The 24,020-nt window shown below is 37.9% G+C and overlaps 1 protein-coding gene across 3 annotated transcripts in view; it reads right to left on the reverse strand.

Moving 5' to 3' along the window:
• Positions 1-24,020, reverse strand: part of LOC150078498 (tRNA:m(4)X modification enzyme TRM13 homolog) — a 376,145-nt gene that overhangs the window by 312,972 nt on the left and 39,153 nt on the right. For all 3 annotated transcript variants that reach the window (XM_090385143.1, XM_090385144.1, XM_090385145.1), the window contains exon 3: positions 4,721-4,787. In XM_090385143.1, the coding sequence (XP_090241269.1) occupies positions 4,721-4,787 (67 nt within the window). The remainder of the gene's footprint in view (positions 1-4,720; positions 4,788-24,020) is intronic.

The following is a 24,020-nucleotide window of genomic DNA, read 5'->3' on the forward strand; positions in this document are numbered from 1 at the left end:
CACATCCTCCGTATTTGGTGGTGACGGGCTCGAACCCCGGTCTAATCAAGAAGCGTGTGCTACGCACTGCTGCTCCTTCCCGCCTGGCTACGGAGGCGCCAGATGGGTTGAGAGGTGGCAACTGAAGTTTAACATTGACAAATGAAAAGTGCTGCATATGGGTAGCAGTAACTCCAGAGTAATAAAATAACTGTAGTACTACACTCAGGATAGTGCAGAATGAAAAGGACCTGGAGATATTGTGCAGTTAGATATAAAGTTTTCTGAGCAGTGCAGTCAGGCTGCCAGAGCAGCTCATGGGGTTCTGTTTTATACACAATTTTGCCAGCAGGGATAAAAAGGTGATTATTCCTTTGTATAAGGCAATGGTCAGGTCACACCTTGAATACTGTATACAGGTCTGGAGGCTACATTTTAAGAAGGATATAGAGATTCTGAATGAGTACAGAGAAGGGCAAAGAGTGGTGAGGGAAACAAAGGGTTGCTCTTTGTTTCCCTCACCAAAGCATCTGGTGACTAGGCACTGGTGAGGTGATCTGATTGAGGTGTATAAGGTTTTGAATAGTTTCAGCAAGTGCTGATGGAATTCTTTCTCTTGCTCAGATTACACACCTGAGGGGGCATAAATTTAAACTGAGGAAAGTTACAGAATACATGTGCGGAAATTTGCCTTTATTATTATTATATTAGCCATATGGTGCAAGGAAGCCTGAGGCTTCTGCTGCATTGGAAAAAATATATATATATATTTCTGAGTTACCCTAAGAGAGAGAGAGAGAAAACAAGAGTCCAAAGTAAAAGGAAATCGCCAAGAAAGAGAAGAATGATGATATCCAGCTCAGAACCCTGGGTGTGCCAAGCCCATACTCACCAGATGTGAGCCCCTGGGGTTAAACGCCAGCAGTTGCTGGAACAAACATCTGTTGTTGTGAAAGTTGATAGCTTAAATTCAAGGAAAAACTGAAAACTTTTGGAGTGAATGGATGGGTGATATAGGAATTTTTTTTTTTCCTGCTGATGTATAAGTTTGCTTTCTTGCATCATATGCCTCTGCTAATGCTAATTTGTGGAAAAGAAGAAAGCATAGGACACACATAAGTCGAAAATTATAGTTCCTCAGAGCGGTTTAATATACTTAGAACATACATACAAAGAACGGTTTAATATACAAAAAGCTTTCGGCTGAGTAGACAGCCTTCTTCAGTTAAACAGAAAAATATATTAAATGACAGTTAGAATGGAGATGTGCACTGCCAAACTGGTGCGTGAGGCGCGTGGCTAATTGTTTGAGGTTGAAGTTTGTGGCTGTGACGTATGGTGGTGACGCGGCCAGCGTTTGTCTATGGACAGAATTATTGCTTCTGTGATGGGCTTAACTTGACAACCACTGTTCCTGTTCAAAGAGGTATCCGAGCATTTTATGTTTAACGATTCCAACCAGGTGCGCCGTAGGTCAATGTCGTGGTGGGTTGTCCAGACATGCTCGGCAATAGCTGAGTGTTTCACATCTGCCAAACGGATCGCCCTTTTATGTTCTGAGAGGCGTTTCTCAAGCCGACGGCCAGTCTCTCCAAAGTAGCAGCTAGTGCAGTCACGGCAAGAGATGCGATAGACCAAACCGCTCTGCAGAAGGGTGGGGACAGGTGTTTTCACGTTGGAAAAAATCACATGGGATAAAGTGCATCCAACTCCTAGGCAGGAAACTACGTTCTCTCATTTCCAACATGAAAACACCTGTCCCCACCTTTCTGCAGAGCGGTTTGGTCTATCGCATCCCTTGCCGTGACTGCACTAGCTGCTACTTTGGAGAGACTGGAAGTCAGCTCGAGAAATGCCTCTCAGAACATAAAAGGGCGATCCGTTTGGCAGATGTGGAACACTCCGCTATTGCCGAGCATGTCTGGACAACCCACCACGACATTGATCCACACCGTGATGTCGTGGTTGTGGACAGGTCCCACCATTACCTACGGCGCACCTGGTTGGAATCGTTAAACATAAAATGCTCGGATACCTCTTTGAACAGGAACAGTGGTTATCAAGTTAACCCCATCACAGAAGCAATAATTCTGTCCATAGACAAACGCTGGCCGCGTCACCACCATACGTCACAGCCACAAACTTCAACCTCAAACAATTAGCTACACGCCTCATGCACCAGTTTGGCAGTGCACATCTCCATTCTAACTGTCATTTAATATATTTTTCTGTTTAACAGAAGAAGGCTGTCTACTCAGCCGAAAGCTTTTTGTATATTAAACCGTTCTTTGTATGTATGTTCTAAGTATATTAAACCGCTCTGAGGAACTATAATTTTCATTTTAATAATATGAATCAGGAGCGCATAGGCCTCTTTCACCACACATAAGTCATCAGTTGATATAAAAGCCTATAGTAGATAAACTGGTTTGCAATCATGCCACAAAGAAGGTTAAGCAAGCTATGATAGATTACGAGAAGCCTCTCGCAAAGATATCTTTACTCATGTAAACACTAGAAGGAAGGGGATGAATCACATTGGTCCACTGGATACGAATAGTTTAATCATTGATGATCCTGCTCAGGATGATGACAAACCAAAGAGGTATTATTCATCTACCTACACACAAGGAATTTTAAAGGAAAAAGATGCCAACAATGTATAAAATTCCAACAGAAGGTTGAATGATTTTGTGAAAACTGAGTAGAAAGTGGAAGAGAAATTGTTGAAGCTAAATGTAAAAAATACATCTGGAGTATATGGGATCTATCCAATTAAATTAAAGGAGACAGCAAACATTCAGTCACAATCAGGAGAGCATCCTTGGATTTATAGGAGGTCCATATGGATTAGGAGATATGCAAATGTATCCCCAATTCACCAAAGGGGATCAAAGAGTGACATGAGTAATTATGAACCTTGATGTCTGTTCCAGAGAAAATAATGAGGTTGCTGGTTAAAGAGGTAATTCAATAGTACTAGACAGTAACATGTTTATACTACAGCGACAACATAGATTTGTTAAAGGATGGTCTTGTGTGACCAATCTGAATGAATACTGTGACACAGTGAGGAAATGGATGTACATGATGTCTACAAAAACAACTTAGATATCATATGCTTAAATTTCAGAAAAGCTGTTAATACTGTTCCAACTAAAAGAAAGCTGTACAAATTGGAACAATGTAGGTTTAAGGGCAAATTATTGTTATGGATAAAGTGGATGTTTGACTGGGAGAAGAGAGTGAAATGGGCACTGCGGTTCATGTAAATATATTATTAGTGGAGTCCCCCGGGGCTCATTGTTGTTTTCACTATTTATTAATGATATTGATGAAGCCATATCAAACCTAATGCCTATGTTGGCAGATGATACTAAGTTTGGCAGGTTAATGACAGTAATCAAGTTATGCTACTGCAACAAGATCTAAATAAATTATAATAGGCTGAAAAGTGGCAGTTGAAGTTTAACACTGACAACTGCAAGGTACTTTATATTAGCATTAGCAGAGGCATATGATGCAAGAAAGCAAGCTTATGCAACATCAGCAAAAAAAAACCCACTCCCATTTCACCCTTCGTTCAAAATACCTGTCCAGCCGAGCCTTAAATTTATTTAGGCTATCAACTTCCACAACAAGGGATGGAAGTCTGTTCCACCAACCAACTACCCGCTGGCTAAAGGCAAATTTCCGCACATCTATCCTACATCTGTCTTTCCTCAATTTGAATTTATGCCCTCTCAGGTGATTATTCTGAGCAAGAGGAAGAATCCCATCAACACTGGGTATGCTCAAACCATTCAAGGCTTTATACACCTCTATCAGATCACCTTGCCGGTGCCCAGTCGCCAGACACTGTGATTTGCAAAACTTAAGCCTTTCTTCGTAAGAGCAACCCTTTATGAGTTGTAGTGATCCCAGATTAATGTACCAATTGCTTGACATCACACTCAGGGTAGTGAAAAATGAAAAAGACATGGCATTTTGATAATGATGTACAGGAATTTTGCCAGCAGGGATCAGGAAATGATTATTCCATTGTATAAAGCAACTGTTGGGCCACACCTTGAGTACTACATAAAGGTCTGGAAGCTTCATGTTATAAAGGATGTAGATCTGTTAGAATGGGTTCAGATAAAAGCAACAAGGTCAGTCAGAAAAACAAAAAAATATTCTTACCAAGAACAGCTGAAGTTCCTGCAAATTTGAGAATATGAACTAGGTGCATGAGAGGAGATCTTATTTCGGTGTTTAAAGCTGTGAATGGATAAAGTAAGCTCAATGCGATGGAATCCTTCCTCTTGCTCAAGACTATACATCTGAGGGGGCATAAATTCAAACTGTGGAAGAATGATTGCAGGAGAGATGTGCAGAAATTTGTCTTCAGTCAGCGGACAGTTCGCTGTTATAAAAAACCGACATCTGGTGTTTTAGGGATTAGATGATTTGAATAAATTAAAGGAGGAACAAGCCAAACTGTTCGAGGCGATGGGAAGTGGTTTTTTTTTTGCTAATGCTATATAAGCTTGCTTTCTTGCATCATTTGCCTCTACTAATACAATCTGTAATATAACAATTACAATAAATGACCAGAAAATCTGAATTAGGAGCTTTTTTTACATTTTTTTTAAGGTAAGGTGCAGACCAAATGGACATTTCTCAGTACAATACATGCATACTTCACAATTTAATGTATAATCACAAAGAACAAAAAAAAAAAAAAAAAAAAAATGCTTACTGGCTGATTTATTTCTCTAGCATTACATTTCTTCTTGTGCTTCTCTAGATTAATGACAGAACAAGTGCTAAAAGAATAAATTTTTCACAATCAGTGGTAGTTTTTATATAATACATATATTTTGATGCACATAGCAAAATATATCAAAAAGTAAATAGCTCATTCGGTGAGCTACAAAATGATATTTCTTTTGTATACAGTAAGCGGATTAAGGTCTGTTGAGGCCCCAGGCGCTGAAGAAAATATTGGGACCCTTAAAAAAAATATTATGTACTATTGATGTTTTATTTCCAATAAAATTTGAATATATGTATAATATAATTAATAATAGCATAATAATAATAATCACAAAGTTTTGAACTAATAGTTCAACATATGTAAAAGTATAATTATAATTAATGATAGTATACGTATAATAGGAGTAACAATCAGAAATTTGAACAAACAAATCATAAAGTTTACTTGAAATTAAAATTACAAATGTGAAAATATTTAAAATTTTTTTCTTTATTAATTTTATCTTAATATAATTTCAACAATATACGATATATGCATATATCATAAGTCTGCACTGCAGGAGAACCTTTGTAAGTACAGTCAGTCCTCGTATAGCACGACAGTTGTGTTCCTAGAAACCCTCGTGCAAAGCAAAATCGTGCAATATAAACAACAGGCCCTATGGGAAAAATAGGGTTAGGTGCCGACCACCCAAGATTGAACACACATTTGGAACCAAAACGTTACCAAACACAATAAATAATCGTAATAAAATACGTATTTTATTACAACTATTACGTAATAAAATATTGTTAATGCTTCGGCTTCTATCCTAAGCAAACTTGTTTTTTATTTGATTTTCGATCCAAACAGATGACAGCCGTTCCATCTCTTCCAATTCTTTGTGTCTTAATCTAATGGATTTTAATTACACTTTGAGTTGTTCCTGCTATGAAAGGTGTTTTTATTTTCTCTGCATTCTTTGTAATTCTCGGCGTTGCCTCATTTAGGTCTGTATCACGTGCAATATCACATGGTCTTTCATTTCGCTCAAAGCGTTTCACAATTTCATATTTTTTCTCTATCGACAGAGGCGGACTGGAGATAATAAGCCTTACTGGGGGAAACCCCGGTGGGCCGGAGGCCGGTGTGATTTTGGCCATAAACGCTAGTATGAGGCCACTACAAATTTTCCCGGGTAAGAATTTTTGACCCAGTCCACCTCTGTTTATCGATATTGCTTTTCTTTTTCTCTCTGAATCTGCAGTGTCTTCACCAGGATGCTTCCTTTTCACACCTTTTAAGTATTTTACTCATTTTTACGGAATAAAGCACAATTACAAAACGAGGAGGCACGCTTGATAGACATAAACAAAGCTGCGCGTGTGTAGCAACTGAATAAACAACACCGTAAAGGCAGAGATACACTATTAACACCTCACATTTTACTAAAGCACATTTCTAGGGGTTACTACTATAAAACAATAAAAACAATTTCCAGTTGCGTTTCTGCTAGTGGAATCTGTTATAAACTGGTAGTAAACTCGAATTAATTGCATTTGCGATAATACCGATAGCTGGAATTGTGTGGGTTTTTACGTTATTATGGTGAAATGTGTTTCCCCCTCACTGATATAGAAAACAAATACATTTCCAGAATCTTCTCTTCATTCCTATCGTGTTGCGTTCGGTTGGGTTGATTCCGCGTTCGACTGCCATTTCTTGTAAACACAAAGGCGAATCGTGCATAAGCGAATTCGGTTCATGTTATATAAGATATTGTTCCCCTATTTATAAATCATGTATGATCGAATTCATGTAATGTAAACACGTGTTATACGAGGACTGACTGTACAAAGTAGCAAATATGATTCTACTGCTCCGATTAGCGGTAGCGCAGCCGCGCAGGGCCTATGCAGCGTAGTATGTGTTATAGTATGCAGTGTAATAATGAAATAATGAAAATAAGCGAATATAAACATACTATCAGGTTTTACTGCTGATTGTAAACTTGTACGTAATTAAAATTGCACATATGAAACCAAACTTGGTGTAATTAGAAAAAAGTGTAAAGTTGGGGTTTTGTGGGGCCCAGGGCGCGCGCCCACTGTTAAATCTGCCTCTGTTTGTATATTAGCAGTAAGATTTATTAATCCAAAACTAACACACTATGTTCTTTACTAGAGTTTACTGGAAATTAGAAAGTAATCATGCAGCTTGAGATATGATCTGTAATACAACAATTATATTCAAAAACTGTTTGACTTTGGGGAATGCATAGTGATTCACAGCAATGTTAAGTTTTTGCAATACTCCAAATTATGCAGTGAGACATTGACTACTGTTCACCAACAGGATCATCAACACTGATAATAAACAACAAATTAGTCAGTTTCTCAGTATCACAATTTGTTAAACAGGTTTATTGTTTACTGAATGTTTTATAGAACTTTTTATTTGTGAACATCAATAAAGCAACTTTTATTCATTTATATTTTTGCATGTGATCCCTAAAGAAAAATTAAGCAGCTGCGAGGATTTTTGCTTCTAAGAAAGCATATACAGTGGGGCCTCGATTTATGATGACATCGACATCCGATATTCTCAGGAACTGATCTCTTATTTTAAGGACCAATGATATTTGCAGATACCGATGGCTTTCCAATATAGTTGGAATGATACATGGGCGAAAATTTTCAGATGCGTGCTGTATGGAACATCACTCGTACAATTATTCTGAACTAATTAGAGTCTTTGTTATCATTCAACAAGGTTACTGTTCAACGCATGGCACGCAGAACATCACTCATATGATTGTTTCAGATCTACGACGATCTGAAACTGAAAGCTCCATCAACCAGTAACAGTGCTGTGCGCTTTGAAGACTTTAAAGCTAGCACAGGCTGGTTTGAGCGCTTCAAAAAAAGGCAAATATCAAAAGTGCTGTGAAAGGCATGGGGAGGCATCCAGTGTTGATGAAAAAAGCAGCTGAGACCTTTAAAATTGAATTTGTTGAAATTTCTATAAAATTGAAATTGAGTTTGTTGATCAGGAGCAATCTTCACCAGCAGGTTTTTAACACTGATGCCCAGGAGAACGTACATCACTAAGGATGAGGCTAGTTTATCTGGTTCTATAGGAATGAGCAGAAGCCTGAAAAACAAGATGCAGGATATTTCAGAGACTGCTGGGAGTCATTGCAGTACAAGTAAACACATGGGTTGTGTTAGGGTAGCTAAGAATAGAAATAGGTGCATGTATACTTGCGTGTACACCAATGCTAGGAGTTTAGTAAATAAACTTGATGAATTTGAGGTATTGCTCAAAACATCAAAGGAAGATATTGTTGGGATATCAGACACGTGGTGTCACACAGATATAAGGAATGCAGAACTGGAATTTGGGGAGTACAACGTCTACAGAAAGGATAGGATGGGAGGAGGGGTTATGCTATTAGATAAAAAACACATAAAATCCAAGGAAGTGAAGCCAGTCGACATCGATGGACAGGGCAGTGTCGAGTCAGTTTGGTGTGACATAAGCATAGGTAAATCAAAATTGAGAGTAGGAGTGTGCTATAGGCCTAATGACTCTGATGAGTATAATAAGATACTGTACAGGGAAATAGAGTGGGCCAGTAAATCAGAGAGTCTTATAATGGGGGATTTTAATTTCCCGGATATTGACTGGAATTTGGGGACTGGTCACTCACACACTAGCAAGGCTTGTGGATTTATTGAATGATTGTTTTCTACATCAGCATGTTCGAGAGGCAACTAGAGGGAGGAATACTCTTGATTTGATTATCAGCAGTGATTCTTCATGCATTAAGAATCTGCAGATAAATGAACCACTAGGTGGCAGTGATCACAGTGTGCTGAAGTGGGATTTACTCAAAGAGGTGACTACCATTAGGAGTAAAGGGAAGGGTTATTGCTTTCAAAAAGGCAACTACGATGGACTGAGACAGTATTTAAATGCTATACAGTGCGACCAACTGATGATGTTAACAACAGCAAATGCAAAATGGGAAGCATTCAAAGAACTTATCTTGGAAGCTACTAGGCTTTACATACCAACTAAGAAATATTGTTCAAGGTTTAGGCCTAAATGGATGTCAGATGAACTGATGAGGCATATGGCAGAGAAGAAACATGCATGGGATACATACAAATTAACACATGACACAGAAGCCTATGATAGATACAAGTTGATCTGTAACCAAGTTACAAAGGAGGTTAGGCAGGCGAAGGCAGATTACGAGAAATCTTTGGAAAGGGATGCAAAGAAAAACAGCAAAGAGTTCTTTACTTATGTAAACTCTAGAAGGAAGGGGATGAATCAGATTGGTCCACTTGATATCGATGGGTCAACTGTTGATGATCCTGCTCAGGTAGCTAACAAACTAAATGAATATTTTGCATCGACATTCACACATGAGGAGTTATTTAGCGAGGGGAAAGCAAGAGGTGAAGCAAGACAGACTGGAGATGTGCAGTAAGCTAGAGGATCTTGTAATAACTGAGAGTAAAGTGGAGGAGAAATTGTTGAAGATAAACACAAGAAAGGCACCCGGGGTGGATGGGATCTATCCAGTTATATTAAAGAAGACAGCAGAGGAAGTAAGCAAACCCTTAGCCATAATTATGAGAGCTTCCTTGGACTCGGGGGAGGTACCCACAGACTGGAGATGTGCAAATGTGACCCCAATTCACAAAGGAGGATCAAAGGCTGACACAAGTAATTATAGACCTGTGAGTTTAACTTCTGTTCCAGGAAAATTAATGGAGGCACTAGTTAAAGAAGCACTGCAGGATCATTTAGACAAGACTTCAGTTATAGCTCGGACACAGCATGGTTTTGTTAAGGGGAAGTGTTGCCTGACCAATTTTATTGGATACTATGATGCAGTCACAAAGGAACTGGATGAAGGGAATAACTTTGATATTATATACTTGGATCTTAGAAGGCTTTTGATACTGTTGCACATGGAAGACTGCTGCACAAATTGGAGCAGTGTGACATTGGATGCAAATTGCTGCTGTGGATGAAGGGGTGGCTGAGGGGGAGAAGACAGAGAGTGGTAATCAATGGACACTGCTCGTCGTGGACTAATGTTATTAGTGGAGTCCCTCAGGGCTGTTGTTGGGTCCATTACTGTTTTCTGTATTCATAAATGATATTGATGACAGTATATCGAGCTTAATGTCGAAGTTTGCAGACGATACAAAGGTAGGCAGGGTTGTCAAGGACACTACTGACACTATGCTGCTGCAACAGGATCTGGAAAGGTTGAGCAAATGGGCTGAGAGGTGGAAAATGAAGTTTAACATTGACAAATGTAAAGTACTACACATGGGAAACAGCAACCCCAGAGCAACATATCAACTCTGTGGTACTACACTGACAGTGGTAGAGAATGAAAGGGACCTGGGGGGTGGTTGTGCAGGCAGATGTGAAGTTCTCTGAGCAGTGCAGACGGGCTGCAAGAGTAGCTCATGGTGTATTGTCAATGATATATAGGAATTTTTCTAGCAGGGATAAGGAGGTGATTATTCCCTTGTATAAGGCAATGGTCAGGCCACACCTAGAATACTGTATACAGGTCTGGAGGCCTCATTTCAAGAAGGATGTAGAGCTGCTGGAACGAGTACAGAGAAGGGCAACAAGATTAGTGAATGGAACAAAGGGGTGCTCTTACGAAGAAAGGCTTAAGTTTTGCAAATTACAGTGTCTGGAGACTAGGCACCAGCGAGGTGATCTAATAGAGGTGTATAAAGCCTTGAATGGTTTGAGCATGCTCAATACTAATGGGATTGTTCCTCTCGCTCAGAATAATCACCTGAGAGGGCATAAATTCAAATTGAGGAAAGACAGATGTAGAATAGACGTGCGGAAATTTGCCTTTAGCCAGCGGGTGGTTGGTTGGTGGAACAGACTTCCATCCCTTGTTGTGGAAGTTGATAGCCTAAATAAGTTTAAGGCTCAGCTGGACAGGTATTTTGAACGAACAGAGGGGTGAAGTGGAAGTGTTTTGTTTTGTTTTTTTTGGCTGATGCTGCATACGCTTGCTTTCTTTCATCAAATGCGTCTACTAATGCTAATGCTAAAAAGGTTGACAAAGGCATGCTGGGAGTATTTTGGCACAGTAACAAGGCCTGGGTTACAGAATATGTCTTCAATGAATGGGAGCTTGAAGTTTTCTGTCCTTCAGTGAAGAGTTATAGTGAGAAAAATAAGCTTCCTGTAAAGGCACTGCTCCTGCTGGATAATGCACCAGGCCATGATCCCAAACTCGTTCAGTCTCTTGAGGCACAATTTGACGTTGTTCAAGTCAAATTTTTGCCACCCAACCCCACTCCTCTTTTTCAACCAATGGACCAGCAAGTGATTGCAAACTTCAAGAAAATCTACACTACGAAAATGTCTGCAAGCTGCTTTGCAGCAACCTCTGGTGAAAATACTGTCACCCTCAAAGATTTTTGGAGGTCGAAATTCAACATGCTGGACTGTGTGAGGCTGATTGTAAGTTCTTGGAATGATTTTTCCACAAGGTGCTTATATTCAGCCTGGAAAAACATCCGGCCTTTAATTATCCATAACATTGATGGATTTGAAGATGATGGTGCCTTGACAAATCAATGGGTCTGGAGGCTGGCAAAGAGGTTGTGGAGGACCTTATTGATGTCATGGGCGTGAGCTAACAACAGAGGAGCTACAAGAGTTGGAGAAAATTACGGAGAATGACACTGGAGAGGAAGAAAAAGACACCCAAAAAAAATTGCACCTGAAGAGATGAAAACTGTCATTTGATTGTACCACCACTATGCCACCATTGATTTCATCAACTCTGCACTTCAAGTCTAAGGTAAATGCTAATTAATTGTTCATTTTTTATTTTAAGATGTTTTATAACTATTTATTAAATAATCTTTATAAAAACACTCATTTTTAATGTAAAAATTAAGTATAACATATAAGAAATACCTATTTTATGTGTTGTTGGGGAACGAATCACAGGGAATCAATGTATTATTGGTTTCAACTTGCAATATTTTCAACATACAATGGTTTTGTGGAACGAATTGCCATTGGATGTTGGGGCCCCCACCGTATATAAATTGGCTTAACACTTCATTAAAACCACAGAGATTTTAGCCATACACAACAATCTAAACGGGGGGGGGGGATAAAAAAATGGCAGGAAATAAATGACACGCAGTAAAATGCTACAAAGCAGGATTTCCCAAACTTTTTCAAGTGTGGACCGGTGTTTGCAGACGTTTTTTTTCCGTGGCCCACCTATATCTATAAATTAATGCATTTTCAATAATTATACTCATAGGAAATAATGACACTACCATTAGGACATTTAACATACCAGTACTAATGAAATTAGGTATTCATTAACATCAGTAAATATAAATAAAAGATAGGTAATTCATGTCTCTGTTTAATATCATTATCAAAAGTTTACATTAAATTTTTTAAATTCTGTTTTTGGGCAAATAAATATTTATTTAATAAGTAGGGTGATGCTGTTTTCTGTCACATAGTAATATTAAATCAGGGGGAAAATATGTCAACTTGATTCTCAAATCTGGCTCGACGTCCAATCTGTTGCACATTTGTTTTTTTAAAAAAAAAAACAAACGTTGAGAATCTGGTTTCACATTTGTAGGTTGTTACAAATAGCATAAGAAATTTCATATCTTTTTCTGATAGATGCTTATAATCTTCATGGCAACTTAGCCAAAAATTTATCGATGAGACCTGATTGAAGTGATCTTTTAATGCTGTCACATGACAGTTCAATAACAGAATCAATTTCAATTCGATAATTGTAGATTTCTTAAAATATCATTTATAATTGACTTAATATGATAGCATAGCTTAATTTATTATGGTACTCACCTTTTTTTATAATCTGCAATTGATGTTTGAATAGGGTGGATGATAATTTTAATTTAAATTGGGAGTAAGTAAGTTGGAGTTTAAAACAGAAGTTAAAATATGTGCAAGGAACTAGAGTGCACGTCTTCGTCCTTGGTTGTCAATATTAAAGTTGAAAATAAATGGTTAATACTGGAGGCCAATAGCCATAACAAGTGGCTTTCGTTATCCACATCTTCAGTTGGCAATGATGGGTTGAGAGTGAACGCGTGTATTTAAGAAAGCTTAGTTCCCATGATGCTCCTGGTTACATGTGGAAATTTCAAGTGCATGAGATTCCAAGCTCCTGGTTACATGTGGAAATCTCATGCACCTGAGATTTCCACACGTAACCAGGAGCATCATGGGAACTTAGCTTTCTTAAAAAAAACGCGTTCACTCTCAACCCACACGAGCTTGGAATCTCATGCACCTGAGATTTCCACATGTAACAAAGGGCATCATGGGAACTTAGCTTTCTTAAATACATGCGTTCACTCTCAACCCATCATTGCCAACTGAAGACATGGATAACGAAAGCCACTTGTTATGGCTATTGGCCTCCAGTATTAACCATTTATTTTCAACTTTAATATTAACAACCAAGGATGAAGACGTGCACTTCTACTTCCTTGCGAATATTTTAACTTCTGTTTTAAACCCAAACTTACTTACTCCCAATTTAAATTAAAATTATCATCCACCCTATTCAAACATCAATCACAGATTATAAAAAAAAGGTGAGTACCATAATAAATTAAGCTATGCTATCATATAGTCAGATTCAATTTCTTGTTCATTGAAACAGAATTCTTCCGCATTTAAAGTAAATGTGGTTTCGAATCCACATTTTACTGCTGTCAATTGGAGAAAAACATTCTTGAAAGTTTGATTTCATTTCCAAGAGGTGTTCTTTACTTGTCATAGAAATATCAGATGGAATGTCGCTTCAAACATACTCTTTTCATAATTTAGTTAAACCAGTAAAAATTATAATTCCCGTTTCAAACTTGAAGTACCCATATGTGAATTTTCTTCGTAGCTGCTTCTACTTTTCCTGAACTTTAAAAATATTTATATCAATACCTTGTAAATTTAAATTTAAGGCATTTATAAAACCAAAAATATCACATAAGTAGGACACCTTAATTAACCAATTAAAATAATTAAATCTGTCTTTAAATTCGAATATTGTGTCCTTTCCTGATGGAAGATGTTGCTCCAAAAACAGTAAGTATTCATTCTTCATTTCAATTAGTTGTTTCAATACATTCCCTTTTGATAACCATAGAATTTCACTCTGTAATAGAAGATATTCATAATCACTTCCTAATTCTTTCCAAGTGGAAGATGTTGCTCCAAAAACAGTAAGTATTCACTCTTCATTTCGATTAGTTGTTTCAATACATTCCCTTTTGATAACCATAGAATTTCACTCTGTAATAGAAGATATTCATAATCACTTCCTAATTCTTTGCATAAAGCAGTAAAGATTCAGGAATTCAAGGAACGGGCTTTTATAAAGTTAACAAATTTGACACATTCTTGAATACCTGTGTTCAAAACCAAAGGGTTTTTTTTTTTTTTTTTACAGCTAACGGTTCTCTGTGAATACTACAATGCACCCTTCACAATCTGGAGCCACTTCTCGACCCTTGGGAAAAGTTCCGTATGAGAACCTGCCATTGACCGGGTGGCATCGCAACTTAATTTGACATATTTTGTTCCAATCGATTCCACTTTGAGTTATATAATTATTGATTAATTTAAAAAGTTCTTCAGCTGTTGTTCTCATTGGTAGGGGTTTACAAAACAAAAAATCTTCACTGATGTCCTTAAAATCATACCTTACAAAGCACATTAAATTGGCATTATCTTCTATGTCTCTGCTTTCATCCACTTGTAAAGAAAAAAACTGACAGCTTTAAATACACTTTATTAGAGATTCTTCAATATTATTCGCCATTTTCACAATTCTATGCTTCACCGTATTGTTTGATAAAGAGAGTAAATGCACTGATTTTCTTTCTTTTTATAAAGGTGAGATTCAATTACTTTTAGTGCAGGAAGTATTAACTTTCCTCCAATAGTATGAGGATATCCTGTACTGGCTATTAGTTTTGCAACTTCATATGAAACCATAACCAAATCTTCATTGCAACATCTCAGGGAAACCGTATTTACAAAATTTTTCTAGATGAAATATATTAATTTTTCTTATTAATGAAAAATACCTTTGACTTATTTGAGTATTCTGGATGCAAACAATCTAAGTGCCATTTCAGTTTCAATGGTTTTGTGCATTCAATTAACGTTTCAAAGCAAAAAACGCACAATGACATGTGGTTATCGCAGATGAAACCAAATTTTAAATAATTTTCATAATACTGCCTTGTTCAAGAGGTTTGGAATTTCTTTTCCATGCTGTCAGTCTGCCCATCACTGGGGGTTTATTAATATTATTTCCATTTTGTTTACTTGTACTAGGAGGCTTCACTTGACTAGGTAGGTGGACATTTCTTCAGCCACTTATCCATATTAAAAATGACAGGATGTTCTCACTGACTGCTGCTAACTGTGGCATGGTTCATAAGTTAGAGATGGCACAGGCAGTTCGTAACCTCAGATGCAAGATGTACGCATGCATGCTAATTACATAGAATAATAAAAATTTATGAGCACAACTGGTTTTTTTTTTTTTTTTTTTGTTTAGAGCATAAGAGATATAAATTTAATACTTTATAAAAGCATTAAATTAATTTTTGGGATAACTGGGCATTTGGTATTTTATTACATTTTCACTTTTTTAAGGAAATTTTCTTATAGTTTTATTTTATTTATTTATATTTTTTTTTTATGTAAACCCCAAACATGAGCGGTATTAGAACCTGTAGTACTTAGTACCGTGCTTGGGTTGGAGGTTGAGAAGACGAAAGAAGATATTTATTGACATTGGACTTGAACTTCTGTAGACTGTAATTTTCAGGAAATACGTATGAAGGAAGGTTGTTCCAGAAAACGGCAGTTGAATGAATAAACGAGGAAGATGAAAAGTTGGTTCTGCGAGTTTGAAGTTGAGCAATAAATGGATGTTGGCTGGTGGCGGAACGTGTTCGGACTGTTTTAAAAGAGAGAGCGGGAATTATAGAAGCCAATTCAGAAGAACAGTGCCCATGGAAGTAGCTGTAGAAGAGGCATGCAGCAGAAACAGTACATCTATGAGACAGCTAGTGGAGAGACTCTGTTAGAGATGAATCATTAATTAAACTAACTGTCCTCTTCTGAATGGAATCAAGAAGCCTGAGAGAGGTTTTGGGGACACCACCCCAGATGTGGGAACAATATTCCATGCCTGGGCGAATTTGTGATTTATACAGAGTGAGCAGCTGTTTGGAAGAAAACTAATGCCGAGAATGAAAGAGAAAACCAAGTTTTTTAGATGCAGAGGAAGCAATATTTGTAACGTGCTTGTGCCAAGAGAGATTAGAAGTCAGGGTAATCCCCAAAAGAGATATATCATTTTGCCTAGAAATCGGAGTGTCACTAAAGAATAGCATAGGAGCAGAAGAATCCTTTTTGCGAGATATAAGATAAGATTGAGTTTTATAAGAATTGAAATCAACTAAGGTGTCTTTGCCCCACTGGAGAATTACATGAAGATCGGCATTTAAGGAATTGGTAGAATATTTTCGAGAAGTTCAAGCTGATTGAACAGGGCAAGGTTTCTCAAAATGGAAAGTGGAATGCAATGTGCTATCATCAGCAAAAATTATGGATAGGATTTCCAGTCAATGGAAGAAGGTCATTAATATACAAGAGGAAAAGAGTGGAGGAAAGAACTGAACCTTCGGGGACACCGGCATTAGTGGAGAATTTAGAAGACAGAAAGCCATCTACCATCACCTTCAGTGAGCGATCAGAGAGAAAACTGGATAACCAATTACTAAAAACAGTTGGCAAACCATAAGATGGAAGCCTGTTTAGAAGACCTTTATGCCAAATACGATCGAAAGCCTTTGAGATGTCAAGAGCAACTACTTGTGTTTCCCCGAACCTTTCCATTGAATTAGTCCATAAATGGGTAACATAAGCCAGAATATCACCGGTAGATTAACACTGACGGAATCCATACCGGTGATCGTTGATCAGACGAAGGTTTCTAGGTAGTTTAAGAGTTGGCGGTTAATTGATTTCTCCATTACTTTAGAAAGAGTAGAAGTAATTGCAATGGGACGATAATTGGATGGGAGGGATTTGTCACTCTTTTTAGGAACTGGCTGGATATGAGCAAATTTCCAAGCAGAAGGAACACCACCTTTGGAATAACAAATTGAAAAAAGGTGGCAAAGAATAGGAGTAAGTTCAGGAGCACAGGTTTTGAGAACAAGTGGAGAAATACCATCAGGACCTGGAGCTTTCTTAGCATCATCATTCATCAAAATCCTTCTGACATCCTTTTGACGGAAGACCACAGGAGGCATTGAATGGAGCGTGTTGGGAATGGTGGGAGGTATTTTACCAAGATCATTAATACATCAGTTGGTAGAAAAATGGGATGCTGGCAGGTCAGCTTTATCCTTGGCTGAAGTGACAACAGAACCATCTGGTTTGGAAAGAGGTGGGAGCAGAGATGGGCAAAAGGTGCAGCCAATAGCTTTGGCAAGAGACCAGAATGCTCGGCTACCATTAGAGCAAGAAGCAAGTTTTCTACTCTTAGCCTGTTCAAACTCTAGTTTGGACTGATTAATAACTACTTTACAATTGTTGGGAGCTTTGGTGTAGGCAGAAAATGAAACTGAAGAATTAGAAACAAGCCAATTACGATATGCAACATTGTTCTCTTGAACAGCCTTAGCACATTTATTGGAAAACCAAGGTTTAGATAAAGGATGAGATTTTACAGCGAAGTGTGGGATAAAGGATTCCATTCCTGCAAGAATAATTTCACTGACACGATCTGAGCAAACGTTGACATCGGAAGTTTTGAAACAGTAATCTGACCAAGGAAAAAAAGAAGAAAAGAAATCTTGCAGGTCATCTCATTTTGCATTCTTGTAATGCCAAACAACACGAGGTTGGGAATAGCCATGAGATAAAGGTTCCATTGGAGAAGAGACAATCACCAAGTTGTGATCTGAAGTGCCTAAAGGACCTCTCACTTCGACTGTGTACTTAGAAGGGTTGTTTGTGAGAAAAAGATCAAGGCTGTATGATTAGGATTGTCCGGTATTCTTGTAGGTAAATGAACAATCTGTGCTAGATCATTAGTAATTGCAAAAGCCTCAGCATTTCGACCTGCTGGGTCGGTGTGACTAGAAAACGGAAGCCAGCTGGAGTTGTGAACATTAAAATCACCAAGGAAAATTACCTCACTGTTAGGAAAGTTGGACTGTAGAAAGTCAAGTTGCAAAGAGAGGAAGTCAAAGAGCTCCAAGTGATTTAGTGGAATTGGGAGAACGGAAGAGACAACAGATGAATTTGACATAATGAGGTAGAGAGATTTTAAGCCAGAGAAGACCAAAGAGAGGAGATTCCAAATTGCCAAGTCTCTGACAGGGAATATCAGAACAGACATATGCACAAGTACCACCTCTGAGGCAAAAGGAATCATACAACGAATAATTTGGGCATCTGAGATGAGCAGTAGTTGAATCAACCGATAACTGAGATTCTGTCAGAAAAAGTACATGGGGTTTGGCAGACTGCAAGTGGAAATGGACATCGTTAAGATTAGAATTGAGACCACGTATATTTGTGAATATTTATATTTATGTATATTTATGTAGGTATATTTGAAATATGTTGTTCCCGGATCGGTACCGGCCCGCGGACCACACTTTGGGAAACCCTGCTATAAAGCCATGTGATCTGCTTTATAGCTTTATTGCCAAATCAGTTCATGAATGGAGAATTGATAGGATCTCATGGAATCCACAAGAAGGTGGGATATTACTGACTCTACGTACTTAGCAATCTCCAGAGCAGAGGTGCTCTGAAGCCTGCTAAATCTGCACTTATGAAATTCTTTAAAGACAGAATGACAATTATCATTGTTGTTGTTGTTGTTTTGGTTTTTAGGAGCATTAGCAACTAAGGCCATATTGCTCCGGAATATGTGGTGGTCATTCCCTGACCTTTCCGCATCCTCCATATTTGGTGGTGACGGGCTCGAACCCCGGTCTAATCAAGAAGCGTGTGGTACACACTGCTGTTCCTTCCCACCTGGCTACGGAGGCGCCACAATTATCATTTGAATCTTTTAAAGAATAGAAAAATTTTTCTGAAACCATCTGTGAAAACATCTCAGATTGTCTTATAATGGGGAATTTTTACTTCCCAGATATAGACTGGAACTTGTGGTTTGGACGCTCACACACTAGCAAGACTTTTGTGGATTTATTAGGTGATTGTTTTCTACAGCAGCATGTTTGAGAAGCACCTGAGGGAATAATACTCTAGATCTGATTATCAGCAATGATTCTTTGTGCATTAAGAATCTGCAGATAAAGGAACCACTAGGTGGCAGTTATCACAGTGTACTGATGTGTGATTTACTTAGAGATGTAACTACCATCGGGGTAAAGGGTTTTTGCTTTCTTAAAGGTGAATACAGTGGTCTGAGAGATTTTTAAAATTCTATACAGTGGGACCAACTGAAGATGTTACCAAGAGAAAATTCTACATGGGAGGCATTCAAGGGACTGCCTCCCATTCTTGGAAGCTACTAGGCTTTTCATATCAACTAAGAAATACTGTTCAAGGTTTAGACCTAACTTGATGTCAGATGAACTAATGGTACTCGTGGCAGAGAAGAAAAGTGCATGGGACGCATATAAATTATCAGGTGACACAAACGCCTATGGTAAATATAAGATAGTCTGTAATCAAGTCACAAAGGATGTTAGTCAAGCAAAGAAAAACAGTAAGGACTTCTTGACTTGACTAGAACATGCTGTACAGTTAGTATCCCGGCGTTGCAAGTTTTGGCCGGTACTCTACCACTGTACCTTGAAATTGCAAAAAATGGGCTATATTATAGACTTAAAAAAGGAATCCCTATGAGTTTCCTAGGCATAATCCCAAACCTTACCAATGACATCAAGGCAGAGAAATGAAAAATTCTCACATGGCTACATCAGATAGGGCAAACAATGGGAGCAAGAGCCCAAAGGTGTTCTACCAAAAGGTTTTTTCAACAGGTGGCTTTGGTTAGCCCAAAACCACCTAAGTGGTATGCTCCAGAACTTTATACCACATTTCTATTGACAGGTCATGGATCCCTTAAAGCTAAATTGCACTCTTTGAGAGTGGCCGATGATCCCCACTGTACCTGAGGCAAAAGATGATTTTCACAGATTACACAGTCTATATGACTGTGTAATCTATGAAAATCAATGTAAACAGTGAATTACAGAAATTGGACCCCTTCCTAGGGGCCAGGAACACCATTTCATCATGGAGGAGGTTTTTTACAAGGCCTTCACCAAGTATGCTCAAAACGTTTTGAAATCTGCCGAAACTTGCAGAGACAGGCTCTTCAACCAGTCCCTGTACAAAATCAACAGACCAAATATAAACCACTGCATTTCCCTCCCCATGCCCAGTGAATGACTGAACATACCTGAATTAACACAGAAATTACCAGACTTTACCAGATTTGATGCCCTGCCTCTGAGGACTCCTTTGGCTCATTGCCAAGGCACCATAGAGGTAGGTAAATAACCAAATGTGACTGATGGGAATAAAGGCAGGCTGGTACTGCCCTCATCATAGCATACGTCCACCCAAAACAGACTGAGTTCCCAAACATGGCAACACTCCGGAAATGACTTTAAAGAGACTGGTACAGACATGCAGCCAGGGTTACCTGTCAGCTGGAAAAAAACTAGTAAGCTGCAGGTTTCTGAAGTATGCTAGTATGAATGAGGATTGAATGAATGAGAACTGAAGTGAATGTAAAGGAGGGAGAGAGAGAGAGAGAGAGAGAGTATGAAAGGAAATGCTAGGAAGGGTGAGTGAATGATAATTTATGCCTCTGGGATGAATGTGTGAAAAGAGAGTGCTGAAAGAGTAAATGTGTAAATTGAGTAAAATTAGCGAATGATTGTGGAGTCTGAGTGAAATGGGCTGTGTGAATGTAAGGATGTAAAAGTGTGTGTATGCGCCTGGATGAGTGAATGAATTCGAGAAATAGCGTGTTGAATGTATAAATGTCGAAAGCAGAATGTAAAAGTATGACAGGAAATTTGAAAAAAAAAAAAAAAAAAAAAAATTGGTATTAATATAATTGTTATATAAATGTGTGTGGTTTTTTTTTGCTTTTTTTTTGTTCAACTAGATATGCAGATAAATATTCTCCTAAATTTCATTTCATTATTTGTATGTCATTTAAATTGTGTGAGCTTTCTTTAAATTATTTGCTTGTTTAAATTGTTTTGTCTTTAAAGCAATGGTTAAACAAGCATTGAATTATTTTAAAAGCAATAATTGAACAGGCAAGATTGCAGCTTGGTGTCAATTTTCAATTTAAATGTATGCCTCCTCATAGATTTGTGTCCATTCGAGCGAGAATAAGAATGACATTGCCATTTAGTTTACTAAATTAATTTTGAATACTTGATTAACACTTGGTATATGCTGTCCATGCTGAAATTTGAAGAACTGGTAAGGTTATCATTTTGTACATTTCTTGGTAAGATTATCCTTTTGTGTCCCTGACTAATCTTGCCCCTATCCTCTGCAATCCCCATCCCAACAATTCCACATGGAAGACTGCTGTACAGATTGGAGCAATATGACATTAGAGAGAAGTTACTGCTATGGATAAAGGGATGGCCGAGTGGCAGATGGTGGTTATAAATGGGTGCTGCTTGTGAGATTAATATTATTAGCTGATTTCTTCAAGCTTCAGTGCTGGACCCCTTACTGTTTTAAATATTTATTGAAAATATTAATTAAAACTATATCAAACTTAATGTCTAAGTTTGCAAATGATACAAAGGTTGAATCCTGGCCAATGACAGGATTCAACGCATAGTACAATAACAAGACAAAGCAATGTGATAAAAATTCAGTAGTTGGGTGAGAAACGGCAATTGAGGTTTAACACTGACAAATACGTGGTACTGTTTGGATAGCAATGATCCCAGAGATGTATACCATATGGATGGTATCACATTCAAGGTGTTGGAGAATGGAAACAACCTATGGGCATGAAGTTATCTAAGCAGTGCAGATAGGCTGCTTGGAGAGCTCTGAGTTCTGTTAATGATATACTGCAATTTTGCCAAAAGGTGATTATCCTGTTGTATATGCAATAGTAAGGCCACACCTTGAGTAGTGAATTATTGGTCTGGAAGCCTCATTTTAGGAAGGACATGGATCTGTCAGAATGGGTGCAGTGGACAGGAGCAAAATTAGTCAAAGAACACACAAGGATAATCTTACCAAGAAAGACAAAAAAAAGTAACCTTACCAGTTCTGCAAATTACAGCATGGAAACTAGGCACCTACAAGGAGACCTGATTGAAGTGTTAAATAAGTCTTTAAAATGGATTGAGTAAACTAAATGCCAATGTCATCCTTACTCTTTCTTAGACGGAACCACATATCCATGAGGGGACATAAATTTAAACTGGAAAAGCATGCTGCAAGTCAGTTGCGAGGAAATCTGACCTCAGCCAGAGAATAACTGAAGCTGGAACAAACTCCTATCTGGTGTAGCAGTAGTGAGTAGTTTTAACAAATTTAGGGATTAGACAAATTGTTAGAAGGGATGGGTAGAGGATTTCCCCCCCCCACTTCTGGCTGATGCTGGAAGAGTCAAAAGCATTACTAAAATCTAAGTAGAGCAAACTCTTTAAAACTTGGCGCCTTCATGGATCAAGAACTGTTGTTTTGTTATTTGATTTTTAGGAGCATTAGCAACTAAGTCCATATTGCTCCGGGATATGCGGTGGTCATTCCCTGACCTTTCCGCATCCTCCGTATTTGGTGGTGATGGGCTCGAACCCCGGTCTAATCAAGAAGCGTGTGCTACACACTGCTGCTCCTTCCCATCTGGCTACGGAGGCACCAAGGATCAAGAACTGCTGGAGACTTATTTTCCTGATTTTAGGGAGGCATATGTGTGATTGACGAGTTTTAGAGGAGTGCATTTCAATAAATATTAAGCACACACAGCTGAACTTCTTTACATCTGTAAACATTTCTAATGACTATATTGGTCTTTCATTTGTTTGAGAACAATATGATTTAAACTGTATGGATAATAAAACAGAAAAATAAATTAAGAATATTCTAAATTTATTTTTCTTACTTTTTTTTTAAATTAATTACTTTTAGTCGGGAATCAGCTATTAGTCAGGAGTCCATACAATAGAGAGAGGAAACATTAAGACAAACAGACCACTGGTTGCAGGTTTGTCCAGAAGCATATTGGACAAAGTCACAGATTGATGTAGCTATGTCCAGATGTACCACCCATAATGATCAAAATAACACTGACAATAAGCATGCACCAGGACAACCGATGAAACAGATATAGATTACAAGGTAGAGAGAGAAAATAAACTTAAAACAAAACACAGTAATAATACAGTACATAATAATGAAATGAGATGACTAAAACAGAATTGTCCAGATACTTAAAATTGAAAAAAAAAAAAAAAAAAAAAAATTTTAATAAATTAAATGGAATTACAGATACCTTAAACCAGAAAAACACAATATGCAAAAGGTAAGTGACCAAACAAATTTCAAACTGTAAAGTCTGGGTGGAAGGAGAGAAAAGATGTAACGTGACTGTTATTTCCTATTTATTTTTTGTTTGGTTGAGATTCATTAGTATAAGTTTAGCAGCCTGGGACAGAAGAGTTTTGTTTTGAGCTATTAAGATACGGTCTAAATTCAATGAGTTCACAAAAGTGTGTTGAACAGAGAGCGATTTTTGGTCAAATGGGGTCTGGTTGATAAAGGAGAAAGGGTTTAAATCTTGAAGACTTCCTGGGAATTTTCCATGCTATGAATTCCCAATATTCTGGGCAATTAGCGACAGAGTTATACAATTTGACAAAGAATGAGATATTGTGGTACCAAATTGAAAGAGAAAAATCAGAGTAGTTAAGACAGTCAATCATGAAAGCCTGAGAAGAATCGGGTTCAAAGTGAGATTTAAAAAAAGTCCATTTGAGAAACCAGTATCTGAATACTGGTTTCTCAAATGGAAGAGAAGACATTTTTTTGAAATTTGCATTGGCAACACCAGCCCAGACAGGAGAAGCATAAATAATTTTTAGCTTGATCATTTTGAAGAATTGGATGATAACATGGGCAGAGTGAATATGTCGTAGGTTTTGTTTTGTCTGCCAAA

The sequence above is a fragment of the Mastigoproctus giganteus genome, chromosome 11, assembly GCF_048544385.1.
Source record: "Mastigoproctus giganteus isolate SK-2022 chromosome 11, ASM4854438v1, whole genome shotgun sequence".
Taxonomy (NCBI): Eukaryota; Metazoa; Arthropoda; class Arachnida; order Uropygi; family Thelyphonidae; genus Mastigoproctus; species Mastigoproctus giganteus.